This window comes from Hemicordylus capensis, chromosome 1 (genome assembly GCF_027244095.1).
Source record: "Hemicordylus capensis ecotype Gifberg chromosome 1, rHemCap1.1.pri, whole genome shotgun sequence".
In the NCBI taxonomy this organism is placed as follows: Eukaryota; Metazoa; Chordata; class Lepidosauria; order Squamata; family Cordylidae; genus Hemicordylus; species Hemicordylus capensis.
Window position 1 is genome coordinate 147,369,172 of NC_069657.1, and position 25,993 is coordinate 147,395,164.

At 47.7% G+C, this 25,993-nt stretch overlaps 3 protein-coding genes across 13 annotated transcripts in view; 2 read left to right on the forward strand and 1 right to left on the reverse strand.

The window, feature by feature from the left end:
- The window catches only part of LOC128340729 (gap junction gamma-1 protein-like), a 33,877-nt gene extending 32,362 nt beyond the window's left edge, over positions 1–1,515 (forward strand). For all 9 annotated transcript variants that reach the window (XM_053286257.1, XM_053286263.1, XM_053286259.1 and 6 more), the window contains one exon: positions 688–1,515. In XM_053286257.1, coding sequence (XP_053142232.1) covers positions 688–695 — 8 coding nt within the window. In that variant the 3' untranslated portion in view covers positions 696–1,515. The remainder of the gene's footprint in view (positions 1–687) is intronic.
- A 2,446-nt stretch (positions 1,516–3,961) lies between these two features.
- On the reverse strand, positions 3,962–9,309 carry INHA (inhibin subunit alpha). The gene is made up of 2 exons (XM_053286265.1): positions 8,779–9,309; positions 3,962–6,449 (listed from the first exon to the last, which is right to left on the reverse strand). The coding sequence occupies exons 1-2, from the start codon at positions 9,062–9,064 to the stop codon at positions 5,683–5,685; spliced, it is 1,053 nt and encodes a 350-aa protein (XP_053142240.1). The 5' UTR covers positions 9,065–9,309; the 3' UTR covers positions 3,962–5,682.
- A 3,480-nt stretch (positions 9,310–12,789) lies between these two features.
- OBSL1 (obscurin like cytoskeletal adaptor 1) overlaps positions 12,790–25,993 on the forward strand; it is an 82,250-nt gene continuing 69,046 nt past the window's right edge. For all 3 annotated transcript variants that reach the window (XM_053283207.1, XM_053283209.1, XM_053283208.1), the window contains exons 1-4: positions 12,790–13,128; positions 16,050–17,124; positions 21,335–21,604; positions 21,734–21,994. In XM_053283207.1, coding sequence (XP_053139182.1) covers positions 16,083–17,124; positions 21,335–21,604; positions 21,734–21,994 — 1,573 coding nt within the window. In that variant the 5' untranslated portion in view covers positions 12,790–13,128; positions 16,050–16,082. The remainder of the gene's footprint in view (positions 13,129–16,049; positions 17,125–21,334; positions 21,605–21,733; positions 21,995–25,993) is intronic.

A 25,993-nucleotide genomic window follows, 5' to 3' on the forward strand; every position in this document is an offset into this window, starting at 1 on the left:
GACAGCCAGGAAACATGTTGGGTTAAAGCCACCCAAGTGCTGGGGAGCAACAGTAGGCGAGAGGGCATGCCTTCATCTCTTGCCTGTGGGCTGCTCTGGGAAACAGGATGCTGCACTAGGTGGGCCTTGTTGGGCCTGATCAAGCAGGGCTGTTCTTAAGTGGCAGCATTAAAGGTGATGGCTGGCAGCCAGGGATAGCAAACACTGAGGAAGGCAGAGTACGATAACCGGGGAAGGACTGAGGGGAATTCCCTGAAATGTGCAAGTAATATGAACACCTCTCATAGGCTCTCCACATACTGTGAACTATTAGAACTGTTTCACACAGTAGCCCAGGTACACCAGTGTCCTACTGATGTTTTGCCCTGGTAGACATGCTGGTGTACCTGGGCTGCACCATAATTTGTGAAAAAGCTCGAAGGCAGTACTGCAGAAATTTGGCCCTTTAGCTGTTCTTGGAATACCACTCCCATCATCCCCAGCCACAGTGGTCAATAGGGATGATGGGAGCTGTAGTTGAACAACAGCTGGCGGGTCAAAGTTGTGCAGCCCTGCTCTAAAGACTGACATTGCACGATCTCTGAGTGGGTGGATAGCAAACCCCAGGAAGTTATACACCAGTGAGGGGATGGGGGCTGTTTCTTATGCTGGAGTGAAAAACTAATGTGCTTTCCCTCCTGTTTCCAGGTCTCTGAAGCACTGGGCCTCACTGGACAGCTGTGCCGATGACAACAGGAAGTGTCTATGGAGAATTGGCAGCATGAATGTCTGCTTCTAGCTTGAAATTTGGAAACGTCCTGACAGAGTGGGTGGAGGGATGAGGATGAGCTCTGATGTTTGTTGGGTTGAGGGCAAGGTGATGAGCCTCTACATTCCTGCGCCTGAGGGTGGGAGGCTGTAGTGGGGCACCTTCAGAGCCAACTCCTTCATATGTGTATGTGAGTGTATGTCTTTTTTTTAAGGGTCTCAAAGGGAAACTTATTTTTTTACTTTTATACATTTTGTAGAGGTACTATTTTGTCCCTTTTCTATACCAGCTGTCTCTGGTTTTGTTTAGGAAACTATCTAGCAGCCTCTTCCCCCATTTCCTGTTAGTGTTTACTGTATATGCGGGGCAGGAGATTGAAGAACAAGAAGCCCACAACTTTCCTGGTTTATATACTTGAGCAGGCACAACCTGGCCTTTGCTTCTTTCTTTGCCTTGTCCCTGATCCTGGAATATGGAGACGATTGATGGTTGGGCCAAAGATAATTCAGCTACATTCCCAGATGCCCGCTCCTAGGCAGCATCGACCTTCGTGCCCTGTATGGGTGCCTGTGCTGGGTCCCCCCCGCCATTGCAATGGGACCACAGTCACGTTTTGATCATCTCAGCGATTGACAAACCATGTGTTTGTATTTTTGTCTTTTTTAAATAACTTGCTGGAATAGTTATGAAGTTGTTTTGCTATTTTATATGTATATTTTATATATATATTTGGTATAAAAAAAAATCAGGAGATTGTTTTATAGGAAGCCCGAGATTCTGACTCTTCTTTTTGTGACAGAAAGGGGATTAGGGGGTGGGGGGTGGAAAGTTTGTGAATTAGTATGGCAATATATTGCCTTGGTTGGATTCTAGAAAACCTTCTTAACTGATAGGGATGGAGGGAGGGGTGGTGAGGAGTGAAGAGCTAGTCCCACCAGCACTATAAGAACATAAGGAGCAGCACTGCACTGCCTCAGACTAGTGTTCAGTCTTAACAGAGTGCTGTCTTTCAGATCCAAACTATACATGATGTAAAATGTATCATGTGCATCAATGTCCTTTGGTAAATAGAAGCTGGATTGCCTCACCTCCATGGATTAGGACTGCAGTTAGGGGAGCTTTAACCCACTGCCACAGTCCCAATCCAGCTTGGCCTCCCCTGCAACTGCTATTTGCTAAGGGAAAAATTATTTTTATGTATTTATTTATTTTAAATCATAGGATCCGTGGAGGACACAATCTGGATTGAGACCATAATGGGGTGGGGTTAAAGGCCTCTGCTCCCCCACCCCACCCCCAAGTCCTGCTCTGGCTGCTACTTATCAAAGACGATTGGATATGTGAGGGCTAGTGACACATTTAACATCACATGTAGCCTGGTGTGAGTGTCGGGAGGGGAGTCCTTGAAGCCATGGCTGCTGGGAAAGCCATGAACCCAAGGAGAGGCATCAGGGCAGGAACTCAGTTGCCATGGTGACAGAAGTGCATTCCCACCCACTGCAGGGAATGAGTTCCAGAGTGCTCTCCCAGAGATGGCACTCCTGAGCTCATTCCTTCCAGTGGAGAGGAGCATTCCCTTGTTTTCTGAGGTATGGCAGTCCTGAGGGGCCTTGGGAGAAAGTAGGTCGTGGGTATTGCCCAAAAGGCAGCATTTAATGGCTAAACGTGGCAGGGCCAAGAAGACCCTTGAAGCAGGAAGTGGAGCCCAGGGGAGTCTGGGTGCTTCCTTCTCTCAGTCTAGACCTGAGCAGAAGGTCCCAAGCCAAGCACTGCTCACTCCCTCCTGCGTCTGCCTCAGAGGCAGCGATTTCTGAGTGCCATGTCTCCATTGTTGGGCTGTATTATTTCAAATTTCTGGTTGCGCTGGTGGAACTCCTGCTCATTTGTTTTATGCTCTGAGGCCCTATGGTGGAAATACCAGGAACTGAACCGGGGAACTTTATCCATGCAAAGGATGTGCTCTGTTATGATGTTCTGTAGCTTTACCGCCACCTCTGCCTTCCTGGACTACTCTTATGTGTACGTCTGTGTTCTAGTGAGTGCTGCTCTGGTTCCCCTGAAGTTTCTTAATAACGATAATTGAAGGGGGAACACCTATGTGCAGGGGAAAGTGCTTTCCCCAAGCTTTGTCCGGATCAGCAGGGATAGTGCTGAAATGGGTACTCCAAGGAAGGAGGTTTCTGGTGCTGTTTAGTGCCAGGAAAGAGTTGCTCATTCCATGTGTAGGTTGTTGCAAGCATGACACTGTATGCACGTGGGTGTGATGATTTGGATTCATGAGGGGCTTAGTTGGAAGCAGAGGCTGTGGGGGATGTCTTCAGCTACCTTGCAGCTGGGCTCATCAGACCCTCGGTCCTGACATCTGGAGTTCCAAACCTGATATATGGAGTAAGAAAGTTTCTTTCCTCCCCATTCCTCTCTTGAGGAAGAGCCAGAGGCTATGGGGCAACTTCCCATCTATATAAGAACAAACATTTCTTTCCTCCCCATTCCTCTCTTGAGGAAGAGCCAGAGGCTATGGGGCAACTTCCCATCTATATAAGAACAAACAAACAAACCCTCTGCCTTTCTCCTTCCTTATCCAACATTACTTGCACTGAAATATGCACAAATCATCGTTGCCTCCTCCTTCCTTTGTTTATGTCCTTCCAAGATAATTTTTTAAAAAATGTTTCTGTTGTACACTGCTCTGGTATGCTTAGATGAAAAGCAGTATAGGAATTTGTTTAAATGAAGGAATGGATGAATGAGGTGGTTTAAGCAGGAAGGTGTTCCAGACTGGTTTGGCCAGGTTTGCTGTACTTCTGGCTGAATTGGGTACTTTGGTGCCCTCTGCTGAACAAAGTCTTGTGTTACAACCAGGGAACTAGCCTAAAGACAAGATGGAATTTTTTTACACGGTTTCTCTGGAGTGGGGTGGAATGCTAGACACACAGGTCTTGGCTCTCATTCTGCCTTGTGACTCTGCTCCTCAATACTCTCCTAGAATGCAAGGCCCTCTTTACTGCTACATGCTGCCCACCTTTTGTGTGACTCACATGTGCACACTTGTATACAAACTCACACATGTGAAGTCAAGAGTAAATCATGTTCATCCCCCCCACTCTTCACACTGTCTTCAGTCTGAGCTCTGCGAAGCAGATGAATACAGGATGTCCCAGGAAGACATTCCCCCCCCATTCTGGTGCTCAATAGTATTGAGTTTTCAGACAGTTCTTTTTATTTACAAAAAAAGTTTATTTAACTTGCACTGTTTTGGAAACACCTACTAATAGGCTCCTTACTGTCAAGCTGCTGACTGGTACAGAGTTCAAAAAAGCAAAGGGACTCCCACACTCCAGCTGTCACACCATGTTCTGATTACAGGCGTTGGACGGCTGCAATCAGCAGAACTGGAAGGCTTCTGGTGTGCCGCCCCCACCTGCCTGCCTGAAGCCCATCCCGGCCAGCAAGAGGAGTTGAGTCACCGTCCCCTATTTCAGTGGTTCTGATTGATGAGCTGACCCCCCCCCCCCCGATTTAATTTAAAGATGCCTATTAGTTATCGATGTCAGGCCAAGATGCACCACCAATCCCTGAGCTGATGCTGCCTCATGCTTATTGCGCTTTGTAGCTGCATTCCTGATAAATGCTTCTGTGTTTTCTTGATGAGTCCCCCTTCTTGCTCCTCTGCATGCTCCTCTGACAGAAGCCGTGGTGATTGCAGAGGCTGGACAGCAACCTTGCTGATCCCACTGAACAGTTCTCTACCCCAACCCTTGTGCTTCCAGGTACATTTAGGTACTTGAAGGAAGAGGAACTTAACTGAGATTGCAGAGGGTCAAAGTGTAAGGATTGTATTGTGTGTATTTTGCTCTTTGCGTGGCTGGATATTAAAGATCATTGGGAGGGAGATATCTGGGACTGCAGACTCATCAAAATGGGTAGGCTTTGAATTATCCAGACCATGATATAATTCCTCCTGGCATTGTTCTTTTCAGGAGTCTTGGGGATGAGGGCTAAATCTTTTTGAACCCTAGAGGCCGGAGAACTTGCTGGGCAAATTGGCTGCTGAGGCCAGATTGAATTCTGTGTGACGGGGGAGGAGGCAGGCCAAATAGACCTATCATATTCTTATGTGGAGGCCTATTGGGGATTCCAGGACAGTCCCAGCCTAAAAGTCTCTCAGATATTTGTGATGTCTACTCTATGGCTAAGGAGAAGCAAGCTTGGCCAAAGGATTGGGTTGGTTCTGTGCTTAGAAGAATCGACCCCTTTCCTGTTTCCTCACTCTGCATGTGGAGTCTCTTTTCACCCTAAACAGTGCTTGGGCATTGGGGGGAAATGAGACTCAATCGGGTTCTGTCAAGATAAATCACTCCTGGATTCTGGGGACAAATTACACAGTACACTCAAGTGCATGTTTCCTACAGTGTGTGTGGGTTTGGTTTTTTTGGTTTTATTGAAAAGCAGTCTTGGTGGCTGCCATCAGGTGGAAGGGTAGCAGGGGGAGGAGTTGCTTAACCATTTCTCTTTCTGCCAGTTGTCTGCTCAAATTTGCCTTTCTCAAACTGCATATCTTCACACGGGACAATATATGAGGATCCTGCATCTTTTTGTCTGTGGGGAAACCACATGGAAGATGTCATTTTGAGCAAACAAAAGGCAGGAAGGGAAGCCTCTCCATCTCTCGCCTGCTCTTTTGCTTTCAGTTGTAGCATCCAAGGCTGCTTTTCAGTATTTTTTAAAAAATGGGAGAATGAAAAATGCAATTCCAGGTAACAAGTGTTTTGGTCCCAAATTGTCTGGGAAGGCCTCAAGGGCCCAGCCAGAGAGGAAACTTGTTTGCTGAAATACTCTCTCAGCATAAGGTGTTAGACAAGGTCTAGATTAAAGAGGCTGGTTATCTCCCTTTTGGGAGGAATTGTCACCCTTCCTCTGAAGCAGAGACCCTGTTATATGCAGACGCAGTCCTGGGTGAGGATGTTGGGCACTGTCTCATACTTGAAGGAGTAGCCACCATCTGAGGTAGTGCGGACCCGCAGAGAGTGCATAGTGCCTGGCAAGGCTGCACAGCACAAACGGAAGTTGGGCTGGTAGGTGAGCGGGTGGGCAGCCGAGCAGCTCCCGTGACAGTAGTGGAACACAAAGCTGCTGGGGTGCACGATCCACCTGTCCCAGCCCAGCTCTTCGAAGGAGATGTTGAGGGAGGCCCGGTGGCAGTTGGCATGGGTCTCGGCATCATCAGAGGGCCTCTGAAGCAAGTTGAGAGCCCCAAGTGGCCAAGGCACTGAGGTGCGCCGGGCCCGGTCACGGCCCCTCGGTTTGGTGACGGCCACAAGGAAAGGTATCTTCTCCGCATCAGCTACACAAGGGCAGGCAGGGCAGCGGACAAACAGCACAAATATCTTCTGGCTAATGTAAGGCAAGAAGGAGGTTCCAAAGTGGAAGACCGTCCAGTCCTCAGCGGCTGGCACTGCCATGGTGGCCACAGGGATCTGGCCTTGTTCGGAGAGCTTCAGGACCTCTGCCTCAGGCACCGAACTGTTGGATGCCACTTCTGAGAGGCTGCTGCTTTGCAGGGTCACGGGACCGGTGTAGAACCACAGCTGGGCCGAGGCCACCACACGGCTCAGGGTGTGAGAGGAAGGCTGGAAGATGTAGGTGAAAAGTCCGGCATCCTCTGGAAGCTCATCAGGTTGAGGTGGCCCACATGATACACCTGCAAAACATCAAGAGAAGGATTAGAGGTGGCTCTGCTCTTCGCAGGGGTGCTCTTTCTCCAAAGCCGGAAGGGCAGCAGAGACTGGAATGGTCTCTCTCAGCCCTATCTTAAAGATGCCAGGAAGGGAACCTGGATCCTTCTGCATACAAGTATGTAGATGCTCTTCCCAGAGCAGGCCCATCCCCTAAGGGGAAGATCTTACAGTGCTTACACATGTAGTCTCCCATTCAAATGCAAACCATGGTGGACCCTGCTTAGCAGAGGGGACAATTCATGTTTACTACCACAAGACCACAGACACATAATGGCACAGTGGGGAAATGATTAGCAAGCCAGAGGTTACTGGTTCGAATCCCTGCTGGTATGTTTCCCAGACTATGGGACTATGTTTCCCAGACTATGGGAAACACCTATATTGGTCAGCAGTGATATAGGAAGATGCTGAAAGGCATCATCTCACACTGCGCAGGGGGAGGCAATGGTAAACCTCTCCTGTATTCTACCAAAGAACACCACAGGGCTCTGTGGGCGCCAGGAGTCAACACCGACTCGACGGCACACTTTAGCACAAGACCAACTCTCTCTTGGCCAGAGACCAAGCTGCAGCAGAAAGCTCCCAGCCTCTGTCTTGCTTTTTGTCCATGTGCCTGTCTGCCATTTTGTGCTTTCAATAGACTATTAAAAAATTCTGAAACCTTTGTCTGAACATTGATTTCTTTTGCTTTTTGTTTTTATTGCCTACACAGTGTCCCCTCACATTTTACTTTCCAACCTTCAGCCATAACCTATTCCGTTTTTAATATGGGAAGCTCATTTCCAAGTTATTAAAATGCTGAGAAATTAGTATGCTGTCTGAACAGGCAGCTTATTTTAGGCTTGTGCTTCCTGGTTCCAGCTTAACATCTATGCATGTTGACTCTGTATGAAGCAAGGGTGTCTAAACTGGACATGTCATTATTTTGAGGTGAAGTGCATTTGACAGTTTAGTGCTGGATCATCATTGACAAAATTATATTTTAAAATAGTGTTTACATTGTCATTCTGTTCTTAATCATGTAAACCACCTCGAACCTTTAGTGGAAAATCAGGACATATTTATACATAAATCCTGATGTGTGTATAAAAAACTGGCAACAATCCAATCAAGGTTATATCCACACACACAGAGCAGTAAAATTTGCAAATATTTGCACTGCCTTTTGCAAACAATGAAACATAAGTTGTTGGATGAATCCACAGCAGTCCTCCCAGTGACTGGGTTAGATTTTCTTTCATCCATCTGAATGACTGTCAGCCAACCAATTATTTTGCCCCTGCTTTCTGAAAACCAACAGGCGCTTTCTATGCATGTAATCCTGCCTTCTGGAGGCCTCACTTAATCTTGGCAAATGTCACTGATGCATATATTTATAAAAATGTACTTGAACAAGTGGCACAAAATGCAGCCAGGCATTCTCTTTTATTAGACCAATTAACCTGGGTTAGGGCAAGAGTAAGCAAGCATCGCAATGCTGTGTCACATGAGAACCTGCATGTTCTTGCGCTAACGGAAGTTCGGTCCAATAAAAGATACTGCCCGACTTATTTTTGTTTCTCTTAGCATGCCAGCATCGTAATGCTACACTACTATGGGACAGCTACCCAACCCAAGCCATTTTTTTTAAAAAAAGACTATTAAACAATAGATATCTCATTCGCTCTGATGAATCATTTCCTCCTTTAATGGAATTTATATCCTCTTCTCTCCCCCTCCCCCACCCCAAATTTCCTGACGTCACTTAATTACACTCCATTTCCCATTACTAATCCAGACTGAGGAAAGTTCAGATTTGCCTCACAAATGCTCATTAAAGCTGCAATGCTATGCACTGGGAGTAGAGCACAGTGTGAAAACAGTGGGGCTTACTTCTGAGAAGATATGCATACCGTTGGGCTGCAATCCCATTAGAAAGTAAGTCTGTCAGATCAATCAGCCTTCTGAATGAGCACAGATAAAACACATCTGCACATCTATAGAGAGGCAAAACCGTCCAGAAGATACAGGACTATCTGAACATGTACGATTCAGAGACATCAGTAGTGTGTGGATCTCTGAGGTGTGGGGTCAGCTACAGCTAGGTATCAAGACGTGTGTGTGCCTGTCAGGGATGAATTGCATTGGTAAAGCCATTCCTGACCCTGTTCCTTGTGCCCATCCTGCATCTGGGGAAGTGGACTCTAGTGGAGGAAAAGTTATACCACAATGATTTAGTGGGTCTTCGAGATGCCCTAGGACTCTTGTTCACCGCAACCCTTGTAGAAACCCTCAGGTAACAGATTATCTTACCTCTGGAGGGGAAGGCAATTACTTGCGATGTGTCCTCTTCCTCCCAGCTCCGGCCAGCTGAGGTGCCCGAGGCATGCCGCCTGTGGAGCCCCCTTCGTCTTGCCTGGACCCTATTGCCTTGGGGAGCAGGACCAAGGGACTCCAGGAAATGTGCCTTGACCTTGGCCAGGATGAGATGCCTATCAATTTCACTCCCGCTGCAGCCAGCAACCGCAGCAGGAGCCAGTAGCAAGATCAGCATGGAGCTGATGAGGGACAGGGGGTGCAAAGGGCTCTGAGCCAGCATGTGCAAAGGAATGATGTGCAGGGTGTGTAAAATTCCCGCAGGGTTTTGTTTTGTTTTGTTTTGTTAAATGAAAAAATTGTGTGTGGATGTGTGCCTTTGGCTCAATGTGTCCGAGTGCCAAAGAGCTGATCTCTCTCTCTCAGGGGTCTGTGTGGAGAAGTCCTGCCTCTTGTAGGAGGTGGTCAGGCTCTTCAGCTTCCTCCTGTGCGTCTAACCTCCTGCCTGTGAGTCCTCCTGCCTCCCGACTTCGGTGCTGAGCCAGGCTGAGGCACGATGGCATTGAGACTGTATCTGACACTGACGCAAATGTCTGCCAGCCATGAATATTATCTCCTGGGCAGCAAAACACAGGAGACGTCTGGAATGCAAGGACGGTGCTGCCCAGGGGACAGGGTCCAGGACAGGGTGTTGGGAGGGAGAGAGAGAGGAAGGCTGTCCAAGGGTGGGGTGGCAGTGCTGGGGAGTCAGGGCTCTCTGCCTCCCCCTGCCCCCCAATGACTGCCTGAAGATCAGTATAATTATTCCGTATAGTCAAGTGCTGCAATCGGGGGCCTGATCAGCTTCACTCATCCCAGACATTGATTGTTAATCTAAAACCATTCACTGGATGGTAAATGGATACAGTCCCGGATGTATCACACAGAATTCTGATAACCAAAAAGCCCCAGTAGCTTTTTGACTACTCACGACTGCCATGCACATATAAGATCACACCCTTGTTTCTACAAGCTATCCCCCTGGGTTCTATCTTCACAACCAGGACTGTGGGTTAAGATCTTCAAAGACATGCATTAGGATGACAAAAGTGGATTAGAATTATATGGAAACATACATTGAAAGGGTAGAGAAGCTCCACCCTGCTGCTTGGAGAGAGAGTAGTACAATAGGAGTGGTATGAAGGGGTAATGCTGTGTGCCTCGATTAGCTGTGAGTACAATGGGGCAACTCAAGGGTGTTAAGGAGGAACTGATCATGCCTCAGGGTTGCTGCTACCTCTCAGTCACTAAGCCTTAGTCCCGGATCACTTTTCAGAGTTAGAGGTGCCAAACCATAGCCTGCTTACAAGGCTCTGAAGCCTAAAGAGTATATATCCATGACTGTTCCTCATGCTCCTCTGCAGAACAGATTCCAGCTCAAACCAGCTGCACTGTACATATGGCGCTGCCTTCACACCGAGCCAGAGTTTAGCTAGGCACTGTCTAACTTATTGGCAAGCAGCTTTCCGGGGGTCTCAGACAAGGGCCTTTTCAGTCGTGATACCAGAAAGCCCTTAGAGTGATGATCGAACCTGAGACTATCTGTATGCAAAGCATGTGCTCTGCTTCTGAGGGAGGGCACTGGTCCCTCCCCAGCTCGCATGGGCTGCTAGTGGGATCTTACACCATAGGGCCCGTTCCTCACATGTCTGGAGAGTCTTTCCCTAGATGCCATGGTTGATTGCACAATGTGTGTTTCTCAGTTCTGGACGCTTAAAGCGTGTTAGACACTCTGCTCAGAAAAGGACTCTCCCCCAGCAACTCCTGCTTGCATGACACAGTGCAAGAAGCTGTTCCTGTCATTGGGTTGATTTCCTTTGCGTTCTCAGAACAAGTGCATTTCTATAGTGCATTTCATTGTGCTGCACACAATTATATCAGTGAGCTTTAGGACAGGTAGGGCAGTAGTACTATATTATGCCCATATTGCAAATGTGGGGTGGTTGGGTTTTGAGGCTGAGAGAGAGGTTGAGAGAGTTTGCCTAAGGCTACCATGGGTGTTTGCCACTGAGGTGAGATTTTGATCTGGGAGATTCCTAGCTCTTACAATTGCTCACAGGGATGTGGGATGCAGTCAAGCCCCAAATGCAGTATGTATGCAGCAGAATACACATACTTGTGATTATCCCAGAATAATATACATGGGATATAATCCCCCGGAATCCAAATGTATGAGCAGCTCATGGTTTTCTGAGTGCTTAGCAATCTGTGGTACTGCCTGCCGTCCAAGAATGGAGGGAGAGACTCCAAAGAGGGTAGTTTTTCAAGCATGTAGCAAAGAATTCAGAACACACTGTGTCTCGGCATCTGTCAGCTGAGGTTAGATTTCAGTGTACTCTGAACTATGCAGGGATCCCAGCAAGATATGCCTCACATAGGCAGGAGGGCCTAACATGGGCCAGACTGGGGATCTGGACTGTTTAATACCCAGGCCGGAAAGATAAGGAAGCAGACGTGGGCTAGGATTCTCAGGTGCAGGGCAGAGCTGCCTTGTTTCTGTGTACCCATCTTGCTCTGTGAGAGAGATGGGTGATTCAGCTGGCAGCCTGCCCAGTCTAAAAGAATACCTTCCCTCAGTGCTGCCTGGCAATCCCTGTGTTCAAACAACCCACTGTTTTTTAAGGAGCGAACATCACACAACCTTCACACCTTGCCTAGGAAATCAGAAAAGGGCCTTGCCAAAGGCTTCAGTTCCTGGCCTCAGTTCCTCATGCTCAACAACGCCCCTGCAGGTAGGGACAGTTCATACATTCAGCAAAATAAGTGGTAAAACGTTTCCTGAACTGTACCACATCAAACTGCAGGCAGGGGCTGCATATTCAATTCTCCCCCAGTTCTCTCATTCCTTGCTTCTAAAACAAATGTAGCATGTCAGAGAGAAGAGATCCACTTAGCAGGATGGGAACACAGGAACATAGGAAGCTGCCATATACTGAGTCAGACCATAGGTCCATCTTGCTCAGTATTGTCTACACAGACTGGCAGTGGCTTCTCCAAGGTTGCAGGCAGGAATCTCTCTCAGCCCCATCTTGGAGATGCCAGGGAAGGAGCTTGAATGGGGACATGCTGTTTTTCTATGTGCAGGGATTTCTTTATTTCTTTCATTCAAATGCAACCCCCAACTGTAGCCTGAAGTAGTACAATCCAGGGAAAGTGTTTAATTCTGCTGAATGTATTCTCTGGGCCCACTTGTTGCTCGCTGCAGGATCTATCCACTTACCTCTCAACCCCCACCCCAGATTCCACCCTTTATCTCTTGTTTTGTGTGCATACGGAGCTAGCTGGAAACCATTGCCACATGGGAAAGTGTGGTAGGCAGTTTCTAGAGGAATGGTCAGTAGGGAAAGCTGCAAATAATCCTGCATTTTTTTTAATGTTGCCAGTAATTTTTTTTTGCTGATGGTGTGGGTAACATGGAAAGCAAATGAACAATTCATATTACTGCAGGGTAGAAAAAAGCCCTATTCTAACAGCAGAGGGCTTGCTGTGGTGGTTGTGGGTAGTGAGAGAATGTTGCACTTTCTTCTGACTTTCCATTGGCCTTTTTGTCTGACCCTGCCATATCCGTTGTCACCTTCCCATTCCAGTCTCCACCGATAATCCCCCACCCCTACACTAAAACTAGGCTACAGCCTTGATGGTGACTGACCCTGCCTCCTAAGTACCCAGTGGTTTAAACCACAGTGCTAGGGACCAGGGTGATAGATGATCACCCTGGGGGGGGGGTGGTCATCAGGGGATGGCCACCATGACCCTTTGCCCTCCCTCCCTCCTCTGAGGTGGGCTGTGCCTCAGGCAGCTCCTGGGCTGAGGGATGGCTTTGTGCTCCTCCCTGCTGGGCTCTATACTTAGCCAAGACCCAGCCCCCGCTTATCAGCCCAGCCGTGTCATCAGAGGGTATTTTTGGGGACAGCAGCTGCAAGCATTGGTAACTCTCTTCTTAGTCCCTCCTCACAGACGCCTAGCGAGCCGGGCAGAGCGAGGCCAGGGACCCACAGCATGTGAGGGGCAGAGAGAGCATGTGTGTGTGGGGGGGGGCACTGCAGGACGGGCAGGCAAGCGGCAGGCAAGGGATGCCCAGTGTGGGATGTCGTTCAGAAGAAGACTCCGCAAAGAAGAGAGCAACGGGCAGCTGGGCAGATTGATGGATGGGCAGATGGGAATTGTCTGACAGGAGGAGGAGAAGCAGGAGCCAATTAACGGGAAAGTGCAGTGGAATGTGGACGCTTGAGGCGGCTTGAGGTTAGTGAGCGCTGAGAGGAAGGCAGGCCGGTCCCCTCACAGTCTGCCTCTCACACCTCTTACTAGGTAAGTGTCACTGTGGGAATAAGGGCTTGGGCCATGGGGGGGGGAGTTGGAGGGAGGCAACCTTCTCGTGCTTCGGGAAGTGATGCTGGCTCTAGGATGAACAACTAGTGCTAGTAACTGAAGCCCTATTCATACGTTATGTTCAACACGCATACGGTCGGCACACAGTTATAATAGTACACTTCCTATCTGTACCCTCTATTTGAGGGGGAGTGTAACCCAGGTTCACTTTTAAAATGAACACATGCCCGGTTATTCACACAAACATGTGTACATGTAATACACAAGGACAATTGTATATCTGGATAGGGTTTTCGTTATTACTCAAACGAAAAGGTTTAGGGCTTTCTCTAGGATACCAGAGGAAACAGCAGGAGTAAAAAAATCTGATGGATGGGAAGTCTTGGGGAGCTGGGGAGGATAGAACCTTACCAGTGCTGTATCATCAAGTTGCATGAAAGCAAAACCTTTCCCCCATGAGGCCCCTACCATTGACTCAAGCATACTGCACAGATCTCCCCCTTTTTTGCCCATAGCGACTTTTATGCAGAAAACTCCAGCCCTTTGAATGAGAGCTGGGGGTGGTGGTGAAGGATCTCTGGGCCCATCCAGGAATGTCCTCCCTCCCTCCCTCCCCACCCCATGCATAGCATGGTATGCACAGCAGTGACAGCCTATTATCAGTGAAGCACTACACAGGGCATGATAGAGCAGGAATGCTTGATAGGACAGGCATGTCGCTGCAGCAGAGGAGTGGGGTCTTCTGAGAGCTGGTGTGGTGCACTGGTCAAGGAATGTAAGCCGGGAAGTACCCAACAGAAATCTCACTTCAGCCTTGCACTCACTACAGTGGCCCTTAGGAAAGCCATTGTTCTCTCAGCTTCCTTTCCCCCTAAATTTGCAATACAGAAATAATAATACTGACCGACTTGACAGGTAATGTGTGGAGAGGAGAGCTGGTCTTGTGGTATTGCATGACTTGTCCCCTAAGGCAGCTAAGCAGAGTCTGCCCTGGTTGCATATGAATGGTTGAATATGAATGTGTGAGCACTGCCAGATATTCCCCTCAGGGGATGGAGCCACTCTGGGAAGAGCAGAAGGTTCCACGTTCCCTCCCTGGTTTCTCCAAGATAGGGCTGAGAGAGATTCCTGGCAGCAACCTCAGAGCAGCCGCTGCCAGTCTGTGAAGACAATACTGAGCTAGATAGACCAATGGTCTGACTCCGTTTATGGCAGCTTCCTATGTTCCTATACTTGGGGTGTCACATCCATGAGGCAGTAACCTCAGGTGTTGGTGTGGGTGGGGTGGGTGGGGTGGGTGGGGGGCAGCAAGTGTTGGCCCCTGCCACCCCAGGCACCACTCTGTTGTCCACTGCTGTCTTCCTTTTCTGCCCCTCTGTGGCATGCTGTCTATGTCCCCTTCCTCACCCTTCTGGAGCACATCTCTTCTCTCCCCCCACCGCCTGACTTCAGCTAGGAATACCCCTGCCACCACTGCCTGACTTGGGGGCATAGTCGGAGAGTGCTTGGATGTTGCTGCTCTGGCCTCAGCAGTATGGTGTGTGTGTAGGTGTCTTATTGTCCTTCAGCGCTTCAGGCAGCAAAATGCCTTGGACCATTCTTGTGTAAAGCACTTGGACATATGGAATGTATTAGATAAAATAACCACCAGCATGCTTATCAATGCCATCATTTTAATGGACTGGCAGCCTTCTGCCCCAGGCCATATGATAGCCATCTTGACCCAGAGTTGTGGACCCTGTGTTTCTCCCCACCCCCACCTCCACCCCCATACTTGTATCTAGGGAAATATGGTTGTGTGCATCCATTATATTTCTCCATGGCTGCCCTATAATGGAGGAAAACTAGTCCTATCTCTACGTTTCTCCTTTCCCCCTTAATTGACACTCGCCTGCCTGGCGTGAACTGTCCTGGGAGGATGTTCAAATGGACAGAGGAATAATGAACAGGGCCTCATGGTGAGTGATGCTGGTCTTTTTGTGAGAGAAGGTACAGAATTGCCCACCGATATGATATTTCTACCCTTGACCTTGGTCTGATGCCTCCATGGAGCAGCTGCAGTGCTTAGGGCAGGGAGAGAGTTTGATGGGCTCTTCCTGCCTGGAGAGCAGTTGTTGATATCTTATTTTCACCACAAGGCCCGTTAGAGACTTGAAGGTAGTCCAGTTCTCTGTCGTACAACAGGGTCTTCTATTCATTACCCCCTGCAGAGTAATCCATGCCATCTAGGCCTGCTGTGGTACACAAAGAAGCAACACTGGTGAAGGAGGGTTATACAAACTGGGGCTATCTAGTGAGGTTGGTTTGGGGATATACAGATCTGTAGCAATGAGTCTGTTTACCCAGCCAAATCAGGATGGTGAGAACTATGTGGACTGAATGGCTCAGGATGCAATTTGCCATGTCGTGCAATAGACATGTGTTATTTTGCCTGGGTACCCAGTTTGCCACTCAATCCAGATTTGACAGTGCCACTGCAAAGCTGTTGAAAGTGGATTGAACACAGTAGTGTGATAAAAATGTGGTATGAAATGGGCACATGGTGGAGAGATCACACTGCCACTTCCCTACATGGCAAATGGAGTGCCGATCTGTTTACTTCACATGCCATTCCAGTTTGGTTGCCTGAACTGGCTTCTTCCTCACTTGGTTGCCTGAACTGGCTCTTTCCTCATCCTTCAACCCTGAAGCTCATTCATAATGCTCACTGGGTGACCTTGCGCTAGTTGCTATCTTTCAGCCTATTTCACCTCACAGGATTGTTATGAGGATACAATAGGGGAGATAACTATGTACGCCTCCCTGAGCTCTGTGGAGGGAAGGAAGAATAAAATACAATTAAAAACCACAACTGCATTTCCCATCTCCTTATAATCCTGTCTTGATCTAACTCTCTGTAGGTCCCTGGCCTCAGCTGTATCCTGACTGACCCAATGATGGATGCCTTTGGGGGAGCCCCCCGATTTCTTGCCTATCCCCGCACTTTCACTGTGCAGAGTGGCACCAATGCCATCCTGAAATGGCAGGTGGCTGGTGAGCCACGTCCCAGCATTGCCTGGGAGAAGGATGGTTCTGCGCTGGAGTTGCCATCAGGCCGGCTGTTTGTGCAGGCTGATGGGGATGCATACAGCCTGCTGGTGTCTCAAGCTGGCCCGGCAGACAGCGGGCGCTATGTGTGCAAAGCGAGAAACAGTGTGGGTGAAACCTACGCAGCTGCAACCCTCAAAGTGGAGGCAGCTGAACTGAAACCCAAGGGAAATCTTGATGCTCAGCCTCCCATTTTCCTGAATAAGCCAGTCTCAGCACAGGTGAACCGTGGAGAGGATGTGATCTTTGCCTGCAGGGTTTCAGGGCAGCTTGAGTGGGAGAAGGATGGACGCAAGCTTTCTGACATCTTTGAGAGCAGTCATTACAAACTGGGCGTCGAGCCGGGTGACTGGCATTCCCTGCACATCTACCGCACCCGTCTGCCAGATGCAGGTGTCTACGTGTGTCGGGCACAGAACAGTTTCGGAGAAACAATGGCCGCAGCCGTGCTGCTGGTGGACTCTGTGGCATCTATTCCCCACAATGGGCCCTTTCAGGATGCACCCCCAAACTGCCATTTCAAGAAACAGGCAGAGGCACATGGGGAAAAGAAGCACCAACATCAATCTGGGCAAAATGTGGTGTCAGAAGCCAGGCAGAATGGAGAAGTGCTTCCCAGACTACCCACTGTGAAGACTTTTACTGTGAACGAAGGGAAGCATGCCAAATTCCGCTGCTATGTAACTGGCAAGCCCAAGCCAGAGATTGTCTGGCAGAAGGATGGGACGGCGCTATCTCCTGGAAGGAGGCACCTGCTTTATGAGGACAGGGAGGGCTACTTCATCCTCAAGGTGCTGTACTGCACAGCGCGGGACTGTGGGCTCTATGTGTGCACAGCCTGCAACGCGGCAGGCCAGACACTCAGTGCTGTGAGCCTCCATGTCAAAGGTACCCACATCGTGGAGTGAAATCACAGAGTGGTGTGCGGGGGAGCCACATTCAATCTGAGTATCAAAGCTACCTCTTGGCGAGCATTAGATGGGAGATAGGCTATTCATTGAGGGCAGAATGAAAGCACATTATAGGCTTGAAGGAAAACACCTAGAGAAATATGGTCACTCCCAAGGGACGGAGTGAGGAGTTTACCAAGATAGGAGAGTCTGTTATCTGCAGGGATGAAAATATGAGATCTAGGACAGACGGCTGAGGGTGCAGAAAAGCAGACACAGAGTGGAAAAGTAGGTGTAACCCAAGGCACTATGCAGCATACTATCGGGGTCTGTCACCAGGATCGTTGGCGTGTAGCCCATCATTGCCACTGTTGGGATATTGAACAAAGGAACCCATTGCTGCAGATGGGGGTGATGCACAGTTGTGACTTAAATTGAGAGCCAAGATGCAGTCATAAAACACACATTCCAGGGTGGCAACCTGCTTGTGAGAAGGGGAACAGACTTATAGCCAAGGAGCACTCACATGGAATTGGCAAGCAGGAATTCTTTGGGTCAGGAGAGCTAGCCAGCAGTCCCAGCGTATTTATAACTGTTGTGGGTTTGGCAAGTAGAGTCCTGTTCACTGCATGAGGTATCTGGGTGGCAATTTTAGTACGTACTCGAAGGCCTTGCCAGGAATGGGGAGTACATGCCACTTGCCCAGTGACAGTGCCTAAGAAATGTGGAGTAGTTTGGACATTCAGCCAGGGGCCAGGTCAGGGGCCACTGCCAACTACAGTGCCAGACATGAATTATTTCCTATCTCAAGGGAGAGGACATAACTTACGAGATAGGGGCTATTGGAGATGGCTTGGCGAGATGCTCATCCATCCTGGATTGAGGGGAAAACCATTGGCCTTTTCACACAACAGAAGGGTGTGGAATCAAGTAATCAGTGTGGAATAGGGGAGCAGGATGATGCCAAATGACTCCACACTCTTGATTATCATATGTTGACCAAGTCTTCTGAGCAGAGCCTATGGGTATGCAACTGTATTTGTGTAAGAAGAGCTGATCAACACATGGAATTTAGGGATGAGCACAATCTCACCTATGAATCAGTTCCACAATTCATTGTGTGAAGAGGGTTAGTGGCACAGAAAAGAGAAGGAAAGGGAGTTTGTTTGCTGGCCAGCAGGACATCCTATGGCCTAGATCAGACACATAGCAGCTGTGGGTAGTGTTTCTAGATGCCACGGACTGCAGGTAAGGATCTCAAGACGGAAAACTCCTCCATGTAAAATGCTCCTTACACATACTCCCTAATACGCTTGTGTTTTTACATGAAGGACCATCTCCCACCTGCAGTCTGAAGCAGTAGAGTACTTTATCTGCTGTACTTTATCTGCTGTTTGTGAGAACTAGGCCTCAGATTTTAGTACTTTATCTGTTGTTTGTGAGAACTAGGCTTCAGCCTCTGAGGTGGGAGTGTGTTGAGAGTAAGCATCCATGTGAAGATCAACAACAGCCAGTTTTTTTGTCAGTGCTGGGAACTGTGCCATGCAAAACCTACCAGCTCCTGAGGTTACCTATTGCCCCTATAGGTAATAGGTAATAGGTAATTCCTGGAAGGTGCTGCCTGTGGAAACAGATGTGCCTTGTTTTACTGCTGTGATCTTCGGCCCTTGTGGACCAACACGGGCCACAAGACTATCTAAAATAATGTATGTCACACCACAAAGAGGTGGGTGGGAAGCAACAAAGGCGAGCTATGGGGTATTGGTTAAAATGGAATACAGTGGTCAAGGGAGCGAAAAATGAAGGACTATAAAATACATATACATTTTTAGTGGTACTTATACAATATTAGTAGTAAAATACATATACATATACATTTTATGGATTGACATAACGCTCTTTCCTACTACCACAGGTTGAGTGCTTGACTGGGATTGTGTGACGTCATTAATTTAGAAGAGGGTTCAGAGGAGAGCAACAGAACTGATAAAGAATAAGGAATGCTGCTGGGCTGATGACAGAGATGAGGAAGGCTTGTTTAGCCTGGAGAAGAGAAGCTGGGAGGTGAATGTGTGATAACAGCCTTCAGTTATATGTCAAAGGCTGCTGTTAGAAGGAAGGGAGCCAACTGTTCTCTGAACCTATTCAGGGTTAGCTGAAGGGGGGAAAGGAGCTTTACCCAAAAGAGGAAGATGAAATACCAGGAAGATTTTCCTGTCCGTAAGAATAACCATGCAATGGAACATGTTACCGAGAGACTTTGGTGTGCCTGCATTCATTGGGGCTTTTTAAAAATAGGCAAAACATCTGTCATGACTGGAGCCTGAGTAGATGAAGGCTGGTAGGAAAAATTCCCCTAGGAATAAGGTGGCTGGTTGCAGTGACTGGATTGCACAGGCAGAGAAAGCAACTGGGCCCAAAGGGGCTCATTTAAATGTTTTTTAAAAAGGAGTTCTCGTGAAGCGCTGGCCAACAGTGCTTCATGGAAACCTATAATACGGATTACTTAGAACCTGTACTATACAAATGGCAGGTGAAGTGGTAGCACCATTCCTGGATAGTGCTGCTTCTGACTGGACGGAATGCTCCCTCATAGAAAACACTCCCTGCACATAGAAAACTAATGTTAGAAAGAAGGTTTCTAGTTTTCAGCCTTCTCCTTGAAATGCTAGTTTTCTAGAGAGGAGTGTTCAGGCAAGAAAGCACCACCACTGCCACCAGCAGTCCAAAGCAGTACTTAATCACTTTATCTAGCATTTGTAAAAACTAGGCCCCATATGTTATTTTTAAGGTGTTGCCCCTTTAAAACTTGAATGGACCTTTGAAAAATTCTTCATTGTTGTCTCTCTTAATGCTATGAAAAGAAGATTTAATCCAGGGTTTAATTTGTGCCAGGTCTCAACCCTAATATGTGTTCTCAGTGCCAACACTCACCTCTGAAATATATGGAGAAGAAATAAAGGGAAGTGCCCTGATTAGGTGCAATTGTATATTTTTCTCACCACTGAGTAACATCAGGCAGTTCCCATGGATTGGAGATGAAGGGGAAGGACTTTCAAGTCAGATGATATGGTTTCCAGACACTGGCATCTAGGTTTTTCTAGAAATTAAGTATTGGACTCAGCTGTGCCATCAAAACAACCCCTGCCAGTTCCCAGAGTCATTTGCCTTTCTGTTTCCTGCATTATCATCTCTGCTCCATGTTTCCTTGGGTTGTTGTGTTCACTTATGTTGTACTGGGACCCTGAAGAAGTGACAGCAAGAGAGTTGAGTGCTATGGATACCACATGCCACCCACTTAGCACTCTGCCACCTCTCAGAATAACCCTTGGGAGGAGCATCAGGATGTCCCCCCTCCCACACACATACACTTTTGCCTCCCCCAAGGCAGACACAGGAGGGCCAGGCACCTGTTGACTATCCCTTGGTTCCAGAGGACCTAAAAGCAACTTTAAAAACAATCGAGTTATCTTAACATACATGTTCTTTTTGTTGACAAAATATTCTAGAAAGAATGTGGGCAGGAGAGATTGGTAGTGTTTTACAAAACAATTGAGTTAAACTCTTATGTTCATACTTCTTTTGGTGACAAAATCCTATAGAGAGAATGTGGATGGGGGAGATTGCTAGAGTTTATTAAAACTGCTTTGCCCGCTCATAAATGATGAGATTCAATATTCATTAAACCCTATAATCATTTCCTGTGGCAAAGCCTGATAAAAGTTTACTCTGTCTCAGGAAAGATAGAGATAGATTTACTCTATCTCAGGCTAGATGATGGTCTGCGGTGTGAGTGATAGTATACGAATCAGAAAAGGTTGTGGTCAGCTCATAGTCTGCCCAAGCTACAGGTAGCCCCTACCATGGGTGGTGGGTGGGGGGTGGGGTGGTGCTTCTGGTTTGCAGATGTCCTTGACAGCTAAATGAACGCCTACCCCAGTGGTAGAAGCAACAGCAGGTGTTTGTGAAATGATATATGAGGAAACCTGAGGGCTGAGGCAGGAGAGTTGTGGTAGAGCAAAAAACGACTGGTCTGGAAGTTTGTGAGGGAGAGGGATGGCGTTTTGCTGGATCCAACCACCCCTGGCTCTCTTTTTCAGCCCCACGACCCTGCCGGACTCTGGGGACTTAGACTGTGGAGAAGTGCCTTGCCTCAGAGACTTGGGTTCTCATGCACAGCCAGGCCCTTTTCTGTCTCTTGCCCACAGAACCCCGGCTGCGGTTCCAGATGCCCTTGGTGGACGTGGAAGTGCAGGAACGCCAGGATGCTGTGTTGGAATGCCAAGTGCCTCTCGAGACCATCCCTACAGCATGGTATCTTGAAGATAAGCGCCTGCAGCCCAGCCCCAAGTACCTCATGGAGGAGCAAGGCCTGCTGCGGCGGCTGACAGTGCGGGATGCCCGGGCGGATGATGATGGCATATACCTATGTGAGATGGAGGGCAGGGGCCGCAGCGTTGGGGAGCTTTCCGTGCAAGGTGAGGGGCACTGGGAGTTATGCCGAGTGGTGGCTAAGCCAGCCAGGAAACTGCCTTGTGCTGTTTTGGTGTCCTCCATCTTATGTGGAGGCCCTTCCTCCCATGTAACTGCCCAACTCTTCCCCTCAGGCCTAATTGTGAAGCGGTTGCCGCGGAAACTGGATGTGATGGAAGGGGAGAATGCCGCCTTCTGTGTGGAGACAAGGGAACCTGTGGATGTGCCCAGTTGGGGTCGGAATGGGCAGGAACTAATGGAAGCATCACACACCCTGATCAGGAGCTTTGGTAAAACCCACCTGCTGGTTCTGGTGCACGTGACGAGGCATGATGCAGGGGTCATCACTTTTACAGCGGGCGAGTCACAGACCTCTGCGCAGCTCCGTGTCAAATGTGAGTGCAAAGGGGAAATGGGGCTGGTTAGGGGGCAGGGTGAGAAATCCAGAGAGCAATGGAACTCTCTACATCATTCAGCTTGATGTGAACTCCAGTCCCAAAGTCAGTCCCCCACTGAGGGGAATAAATGCATTTCTAATTCCTCATTCTGAACTGGTCTGGAACTGAATTGGCACTTCATAGAAGGAATGTTTGCTATATTCCTGTCTAGAACCCCACAGTCAATATTCAGGCTGGGTGTGAGTGATGCAGAGCTTTAGTGAGTAAGCCAGGCCTGGATCTGACCTAACTGAAGAAGCACAGACTAAACGGAATCAGGCCAAGCTTGTATGGGAACTGTACTGAACTGCCCCAGACTGTTAAATCAATATTCTAATGTTAATTTAGAACACGAATTCTTAACCACCATTAATTCTTAATCACCTATGCAGGTCCCATTGCTCCCCAAATGGACATTTGCAAGTAGATCTTGCACTTGCCTATACTTCAGAAGCCCATTCTCGTCAGTTTTAAATACTAGGCACAGGGGCACCTGTAGGCAAAAAAGATTTGCTGCCCCGGCTTGAGGGCTTGCGGGGGAGGTTGGGGGCAAGTTAAATCTTTAACTGTATTTTGTTTTATTGTGTTTTAGTGTTGTTGTATTGGATATGTTTGTTATTTCTATTTCTGCTGGCCAATGGCTGTAATAAAATTGATGATGATGTCAAATCTTTAAAAAAACCTTTTTTCAGCTGTGGGGATGGTACCAAAGACGGGGGGTGGCCAGAGGGGGGCGGACACTCAGGGTCAGGGGGGACTGAGGTGGGGGAGGCGGTGGTGGTGGCAAGAGCTTCTTCCCTGAGCCTGCCTGCCACCCAAATGACAGGTCCAGCCATTCTCGGCCCATTTCAGGGCTCCGAAATGGGCCCAAAACAGCCCAACCTGTCATTTGGGTGGCAGGCGGACTCAGGGAAGGAACTCTTACCATTGCCGCTGCCTCCCCCGTCTCCCCCGTCTTGGTCTCCCCTCATCTTGAGTGCCTACCCTCTGCTGGCTGCCCCCTCCATCTCCGGTACCATCCCTGCTGCACAGCGGCGGCTAAAAAAAGATTTTAAAAAAGATTTAACTTGCCTCCGACCCCCGAATTTGCCGCCTCTCATAATTTGCCGCCGTAGAGAAGTGACTATCTTGCCTATGCGTTAATTCCCCTGCTCCACTCCGATTAGGCGGTCAGGAGAGGAGGCTACTGGGAGGCCCATTTAAGTGAATCTCTGCTTTCTAGAGAAGGGTATAAAATAATTAATTAATGAATATTGTGAGTAGTAATTTACTAAGGCATGGTTGAGGATTGACATCCATGAGACATCATCCACTGCAATTATGTTTCTCTCTAGAGCTGCAATGAATGTTGGGAAGAACATTCTTAAGCAAATCCTCTGAATGTTAATGTGCTTATAAACGTTGTGATTTGTATTCTCCTTGCAAGCTGTAAGGACATTGAATTCGGCAAGTTTATACTTAACACAATTGCCCTTAAATTAATCAAACCAGACTTGAGCTTTATGTTTTAAGGTGATTGAGAGGGTGGTGGCTTCTCAACTCTAGTCAGTCTTTAAAGAAGCAGATTATCTGAACCCATTTCAAACTGGCTTTTGGGCAGGCTACAGGGTGGAGACTGTCTTGGTTGGCCTGATGGATGTTCTCCAATTAGGAATCAACACGGGGAGTGTGACCCTGATGGATCTCTCGGCAGTTTTCAATACCATCAGCCATGGTATCCTTCTGGTCCTCCTAAGGGGCCTGGGGGTGGAAGGCTTTGTTTTTCAGTCATTCCGCTCCTACCTCTCAGGTAGATTCCAGATGGTGTCACTTGGAGATTGTTGCTCTTCAAAGCGAGAGCTAATGTATGGAGTCCCACAGGGCTCCATTCTATCTCTAATGCTTTTTAACATCAGCATGAAACCGTGGGAGAGATCATCGGGCGATTTGGTGCAGGGTGCTATCAAGATGTTGATGACACCCAGATCTATTTCTCCATATCAACTTCATCAGGGGATGGCTTAACCTCTCTAAATGCTTGCTTGGAATTGGTAACGGGCTGGATGAGGGAGAACAAACTGAAGCTGAATCAAAACCAAATGGAGGCCAGAACTTGTGGGAGGCCAGAACTTAGGCAGTGGTTTAGATATGTCTGTTATGGGATTACACTCCCCCTGAATGATCAGGTATGTAGCTTGGGAGTACTTCTGGACCCAAGCCTCTTCCTGATATCTCAGTTTGAGGCAGTGCCCAGGAGTGCTGTTTATCTGCTTTGGCTGATATGCCAGCTATGTCAATTTCTTGAGACAAATTACTTTAAAACAGTGGTGCATATGCTGGTAACATCCAGGCTTGACTACTGCAATGTGCTCTATGTTGGGCTGCCTTCGTACATAGTTCAGAAACTGCAATGGGTACAGAATTTGGCAGCCAGTTTGGTCTGGTGCCTCTAAATACCAGATGCCTTTAAATACCACTTGCAGGGGAGCAACAGCAAGAGAGAGGGCATGCCCTCACCTCTTAGAGAGGGCATGCCCTCACCTCTTGCCTGTGGGCTTCTCAGAGGCATCTGATTGGTCACTGTGTGAAACAGGATGCTGGACTAGATAGGCCTTGGGCCTGATCCAGCAGGGCTGTTCTTATATTCTTATGTCTCTGGGGCCACCTATTTAAATTTTTTTAATCATCAATACTGTTGGTTATTATAGATATCGTCGCAAAATATAGGCTGTTCCCAGTAAAGTTGTTGTTATTATTATTTATTGACACAGTCAGACAGGTGTTATTGACTGGTTTGTTTTATCCAGACATGGGAGGGACTCGATGTCTGGATAAAACAAACCAGTCAATAACACCTGTCTGACTGTGTCAATAAATAACAACAACAACAACAACAACAACTTTACTTTACTGGGAACAGCCTGTATTTTGTGACGATATCTTAATAACCAACAGTATTGATGATAAAATTCAGCCATCCCAGGTCCTTGAGAAGGAATCGATGTCTGGATAAAACAAACCAGTCAATTACACCTGTCTGACTGTGTAAACAAGAAATAATAATAAAAGAACTACACTGGATGCCAATTAGTTTCCAGGCAAAATACAAAGGGCTGGTTATTACCTATAAAGCCCTGAATGTCTTGGGCCCAGGATATTTAAGAGAGCACCTTCTGCTTCATGAACCACTTTGCCTATTAAGATCATCGGGGCAGGCCTGGTTGTGTTTGCCACTGGTTTGCTTTGTAGCGAACCAAAAACTGGGCCTTCTCTAGGATTGTCCAGAGGCTCCAGAACACATTCTCAAATGAAATCAGAATCTCCCCATCTCTGGTTAATTTTAAATGACTTTTGAAAACACTCCTGTTTTATCAGGCTTTTAGTTTATGATGTTTTAAAGTTTTAACCTGTTTATATTATTTTTAGGTTTTGGTTATTGTTTGATTGGATTGTATACTGATTTTATATAGGGTGGTCTATAAATGCGACAAACAAATAAATATATAAATGTTTTCTTTAAATTACGCCTCATTTTGAAATTTCAAAAAGGTTGAATTTGAACTCTGAAATGTTGCCATATATTGCACTGCTGCCTTTTTCTGTCCTGAGCCTCAAACTCTGGTTTTGCACTGCTTTCGATCTATTCTCCTATGAGAGCCCCTCAAGGGTTAGGGCTATCTCTCTGAGTGTCTGCATTAAAAGGAGGATCAAACAGTCATAGAATGATACAGCACAAAGAAGACAAAGACAGCTAAGCTACAAGCTAGCTAGCTACTCTTCAGTCTTCCCTTCCGAAATCTACGACTAATCCTTGATAAAGAGTTCTTGTACTTGAAACGTGTCAGGAACACAATCATATAAAGAAGGCTTTCCTGACAGAAGCTTTTTGTTTTTTTTTGTTTTGCTGCTGTACACAAATCCTTTTTCACAAGGTACACCCAGTTGTTTGTGCTTCTTCCTCTAATGGTTTGTTTTGTT